This window comes from Papilio polytes, unplaced genomic scaffold (genome assembly GCF_000836215.1).
Source record: "Papilio polytes unplaced genomic scaffold, Ppol_1.0 DF823923.1, whole genome shotgun sequence".
Lineage (NCBI taxonomy): Eukaryota > Metazoa > Arthropoda > Insecta > Lepidoptera > Papilionidae > Papilio > Papilio polytes.
The window spans coordinates 3,244,358-3,250,558 of NW_013525281.1; the positions used below are offsets into that span (position 1 = coordinate 3,244,358).

Consider the following 6,201-nt stretch of genomic DNA (forward strand, 5'->3'; position numbering starts at 1 on the left):
AACTTGTTCTCTCAGCAGATTCACAAGAAGAACGCATCCTGAAATGCTGGAAGACGATCATAATGCGGATTACCTGGAGAATACTTGCTTGAACGGTAATATTTACTAATAACTATATAATTGATTGTGCGAAAACAAGTGAAAAATTATATAGTAGAGGGTAGCGTTAAGAAAAAAGTTATGGCATGATTTAGAAAAAAACATTCTGTATTTTAGCTGAACGACGCTGCGATGGTTTAGCTGTGTTTATCAAAGAAGAGAACAAACGACTCGGAGGACCTTTCGAAGCTGATGTATTCTCAAATATGACATTAGACGAATGCCAGTCGATGTGCGTCCGCGCAGAAAAGTAAGGACTGTTTCTTAAGTTATGCACATTACAATAAAATACTAATAGTATAGGAACAAGTCTTTTTGATAAGATAATGTCTTAGTTCGATTGTCATGTATGAGAGTAAAATATTGGCAACCAATATTCTACTTTCTTTTCAAAAAAGTCTATGTAACCACGTAGATGAAGGTAACAGAAATAACAAGTGAACGCTGTTCCTAGGTATTTCTGTCGGTCTATCGAGCACGACGCAATGACACGGCAGTGCGTGCTGTCCGAGGAGGATTCCGTCTCTCAGAAGGACGACGTCACCGTCAGCGCTTCACCGACACACCACTTCTACGACCTCGTATGCCTTGACAACCGTAAGTATCGTTACTACTTAAAACTTCTTAATTAACAGTATAATTTGGTTACCTTGGAAACTTGGAGAACCTTAAGTAACCAGTCATAGCATAAGAGCGGGCGCACACCTTTGACTTAACTATCGCCCAACTGTTATGCGATTGTTGAATGTAGATACTTTCGCAGCCAATTCAACTGCTTAGCTGCATGACTAAAAATCGAGAAGCACACTTCCATATAAGCCTATAGGAATCAAAGCGAGACTAAACAGTTATGCGATAGTTTAGTCAAGGATGTGCGCATGCTCTAAATGGTTAGGGTATTGTCGATGCGCTAAACAATTATACTATTTCATAGTTGAAAGTTGTTTAATTTGCTTTTTGGACTCAATTTGGATTCAATTGCCATCATTAACGATAATAATCTATCCAGCAATTTCATACAAATTGAAGAAAGCAGGTTTTTAGAAGACTACCTAATTCCAACCATAGTTCTTTAAATAACATAGACGAGAGTCGCGTAGAAATAATTAATTTGTGCTACTTAGTTATGGGAGTAAAAATAAAATAGAACATTAACAAAAGTTTAACAAAAAAATCTTAGTCTAAAAATCCTTTTTACCGGTAAGAACGATACAATAAGGGTTTTCTGTCGCGATTACGCTCAGTTTCTCATCGGGTGACAGCTCGCGGCACGGAGTACCCGGACAACAGCGCCACGTCACATCTGTTTGCTCCGGGCAGGAGGCCTGACACCGCCTTCCAGCGGTACAGGAACAGTCGGATAACCGGGGAGTTCCACTCCGAGATCACGGGACGCTCACTCAGCGAGTGCCTGGATGAATGCCTCAGACAGACAAGCTTTCAATGCAGGTAAATAAAACGGACTAACTTTTTACACTCGGTACCGTTTTTTACATAGATATTCCCTCAGTGTGACAGTCTTCCTCTGAGATTCTGAACTTTTACGTGCAACCATACGCTACCGTATCATTCTATATTCGAATAATTCGAATTCCCCTTCTTAAATCTTCTTTTATACAACCAAATTTTCTTGATCTCCCTTTGATATATTTTAAGTTAGAATTTCATTATCAAGGGTTATGTTGTTACTTTTTTCATTAGCTGTGCGCAGATTTGTGGATGACTCCCAATTACACCGACCTCGTCCCGCACTCGTCTGCGGAATTAATCAATTAAAGCGTTATGCCATAGGCAAAGTATCTGCGCACGAGTAATACTTTTTAATAGTTGAGTGAGACGAGTGACAATCTTATTATCGAGACATAATTTTATCCGGGCCATAGAATCACGATGTGGACTCACAATGCTTGCAACATTATAGCTGTATAAAGGATTTTCATAATCTTTACATTGAAAATAATACAAGTTAACGTATGAATAATTGTGTCTTTATGATGCTTAATTTAAATGTGTGTTGATGTTAAGTGAGACACTAATCACTTGTTTTGCAGTTGTATATAATACAAAATAGTAGTAATTTACATAGACTCGCAACAATGTGTAAATTTCTAGAAGTAATACTTAATGCGCTTTAAAATCTTATTAAAGTTAAAAATAACTTATGTATTTGCCTTTAGCATTTTATTACATAAGCGAAAGTAGGTTAACATTAAGTCAAAGCACATGTTTCAATGAAACTTCGATCGAAGTTAAACGAGTTTATTTTTTTTATTTATCGTAATATTTTCACGATATAATCTTATCACTGACCTACAAAAACTATATACGTAAAGAAGCATGTGAACAATTTTATTCAATAGCTTGTTTGTGGTTATGAAACTATAGTTTTTTTTTACACTATTAAAAACGTATTACAAAGGTTAACCATTTTGTAACATACAATGAAATAACGAGAATTACCTAAAAGTTAACTACTCTTTTCTTCTAGAACAATATGGCGGACATTTTGAAACAACTTTTATTTAAAACTTACTTAAGTTCGCAATCTTCTTTGAAAAGTTAATGAATGGTGCAATCATTACGAGTAATATTCTAATATGTTCAGAGTATGTATAATACAAAATGAATGTAACGCGCGTGTGTAACTGCCCTAAATCGTAGAGTTCATTGTACGATAGAATTGACACGTAGGTTAGGTATTGTTTGTTCTATTTATGTTTTGTTTTCGTTCAGGTCCGCCGTGTACAGCGATAGGGCGAGGACCTGTCGCCTAAGCCGGTACAATCAGAAGGACGGCATGCGTTTGCTGTATGATCCCGATTTTGATTATTACGAAAATTTGATGCGTAAGTATTATACCGATTGCTTGATTTGTCACGTTGTATACAGGACTACATTTTCTATTGACGTGCCCAATTGTGTATTTTCATTTACATAAGTTATAGAAGTTTTTTAATTATTGAATATTGTAAACAAAAGACGAATAAACGACTTAAATGTCATTTAATATCGAACTTCGTCCGAGTTCTTTGTTCGATTACTGCCCAACAAAAATGTTACAATTATTGCTATAGTAAATTAAAGAAATTATTAACTGCAGCAAGTGAAAGAACATGTTTTTTGTGTGGAGTGGACATTCTAATTGCTAGTGATTTTATTAATCCAGGTCAACATGTCTGGTAGCCTGATATCATTATATAAATATTATGTTTCCTTTGTCTATAATAACGTTACCTCCAATATGACACGCGATTATTAAATACTAGCTGTTGCTCGCGACTTAACCCGCGTGAAATTAATAAATAATGAAAAACGTAGCCTAAGCAGCAAGTTCACTATTGGTATGTCACCTAGGACTAGGACCAAAGAGTTTAAAAAAATATATATAGAGAAGGCATAGTGGACACTTCACTTGAAACTCGTGAAATCTCGCTAACGCTTTTTATTAATACTCAAAACTACATGTTAAAATAATTTATTATATTTAAATTAATTGCCAATAGTGTCATTAAATAATATTTTAATGTTTGTATTTTGTTTTGTAATACTGTTTAGTTTACTATGTAACAAAAGACGGAGCTTTATCTCACAAATATTATAAATGCGAAAGTTTAGATTCATGGATGAATGTTTGATTTTGTAGCCTTAACGGCTGAACGGATCTCGATAAAATTTGCCATGGTTTTAGAGGATAGTCTGGAAAACCACATAGGCTTCTCACTTTTGTTTTTTTGGACGTAGTCGCGGGCGATAGCTAGTTTTATAGTAAAACCAGGACACAAGGTGTTGTACTTAACTTGACAACTGATATAGTACCTTTCAGAGAAAGTAGCGCGAAAAAAATTTTAGTTTACTTTGCCGCGTCTTTTTATTTTTTAAATGTCTTTGTCTAAGAACGAATAGAAGGAAGTTAGGACCTCCGAACTACTCAGTGGAGACGTTTAAAATGATAATAAATAAACGTTTTTAAATGATACATTCATATAAATACGTACCAACACACATATTTATATAGAATGAGTGACATACACGTTTTGTTATCACGTGTTAGTCGCAAGTGTGCCAGTAAGGGGACACCCAATGAACATGAGAACACAGAACGTGATAGGGTAACAATGATTTTAATATTTTACGGATATTCCTATTTTAAATAGACCCTAAAAGTGGACCTGTTAAAAACCGCTTTAAAATTATTTTTAAATAATCTATGAATTTGAATACCTTTTTCCGACAAATAAGAGGTAAAAGTTTTATTATGTACAATTGAAGCGATGAGGTGTGATTTAAAGATGTTTGTGTTTATTTTTCTTTTTATGAATAGGTATGCGTACATTATTGTAATGTCCATGTATTTGTTACGAAGTGCGCAATGCTAACATAAGTGGGCAATTGTACTAACAAGGCAGAAGTAGCGACTTTGAACCCATCTCTATTACAAAAATAGCACACACAATATTTCTATAATGGTACATATGTTTACATACTTGAACCTGATACTACTTGAAAGGACACTGCAACGTATTTAATTCAATATTAAAGTCAGACAAAACAAAAGAATCACACAATCAAGTTTCAAACAGAAATTAGTCATATGCAAGTCAAGATAAATTAAAATTACGCGACCACTTGTTATGAAACTTAACTTAAACATTTTTTGTCTCAATACTAGTATTTATTTTTATAAAAAATACTAGCTGTTACTCGCGACTTTGCCCGCGTGAATTTAAAAAAATATAGCCTATGTTACTCACAGATAAACCCTTTCTAACGATGAAAGAATGTTTTAAAACGGCCCAGTAGATTTGATTTATTTCAATATATACAAAAATACAATATCAATGTAAATGATTTATATCAATGTTTGCAGATTTAGGATGTTTTCTGATGTAGTAAAATAAAAATTCATTAGCACAATAATTTTGGGGATTCAGATCAGCTCGTAACTGGTGAGAACGAGTCAGGGGGAACAGGCGGTGGCAGGCCAGGGTCTAATTCAGGTTTGATGCATGATTGTAGGGAATATTAAATATATTCTCTTCCATATTGGGCTCATTATGGTTATAGTAGCTACAAACATTTGATTATGATTTAAATGTATTCAGCTTATTATGTAAATATTCGACTTTGTATTATTTATTTTAATTTTAATAGAAGTAGATCGTTATGTAAATATTAAGACTATTGTTAAGTCTGTAGTTAAAGTTATTCATTATTTATCATAACTAGTCTGGTCATAGAAAAGCACGTCCTAATGTGCGTATTTGAATCTACAAGTAATTTACATCTTATATGTCCAGACTAGTTTTTTTCAGAATTTAGTTGCGGTTTATGAATTAATTGTTTATTTTAAGTAGCAATATTTACCATCTCTACAATACATGAATGTGCATGACTGTATCTACAAAATTAGTGCATGTTTTTTTTATAAATAATGTGTATTATCTTCGTATCTACGTTGTAATTTATATATTTTTAGCATTGTATCTTTGAGTAGTGAATGTTAGTTGACCGTAGTGCATGCTAGTCTTTAATTAATACTACATATTGTAGATTATTACAGCTTCTAATTATTTACTTTTAAAGGTGGTAACGGTGGTGGCGATCGAGATCGGGACCGGGATCGAGATCGGGATCGATATCCCCCCGGCGTTGACCGCTATCCCGATGATGACCGATATGCGGACGACGACCGATACGACCGAAGACCAGACCGGTACCCACCGCCCGACGACCGGTACCCGGTGGGACCCGACCAATACCCCGATAGATATTTACCGGGAGACCGCTACCCAGCAGATAGGTATCCAGACGACAGATACCCACCCGGTGTCGGACCCGAGAGATATCCATCCGACAGATATCCCCCAGGCATAGACAGATACCCACCGGGAGTAGATAGATATCCAGCACCAGATAGGTATCCAGGTGGAGACCGCTACCCAATCGACAGCGGACGGTATCCAATTTACGATTACCAATCGAATGACATCGGTAGATATCCCGCCGGTGAACGTTATCCAATCAGCCGATATCCTATTGACGTTTATCCGGATAAATATCCCGAGGACCGGTTTCCATCGGATAGATATCCGGTTCGTGGAA

The 6,201-nt window shown here is 35.4% G+C and overlaps 1 protein-coding gene across 1 annotated transcript in view; it reads left to right on the plus strand.

Moving 5' to 3' along the window:
• Positions 1 to 6,201, plus strand: part of LOC106102098 — a 21,583-nt gene that overhangs the window by 9,884 nt on the left and 5,498 nt on the right. The window contains exons 6-12 of the mRNA XM_013281507.1: positions 6 to 95; positions 217 to 349; positions 554 to 696; positions 1,362 to 1,548; positions 2,833 to 2,945; positions 5,031 to 5,096; positions 5,683 to 6,195. Of these exons, the coding sequence (XP_013136961.1) occupies positions 6 to 95; positions 217 to 349; positions 554 to 696; positions 1,362 to 1,548; positions 2,833 to 2,945; positions 5,031 to 5,096; positions 5,683 to 6,195 (1,245 nt within the window). The remainder of the gene's footprint in view (positions 1 to 5; positions 96 to 216; positions 350 to 553; positions 697 to 1,361; positions 1,549 to 2,832; positions 2,946 to 5,030; positions 5,097 to 5,682; positions 6,196 to 6,201) is intronic.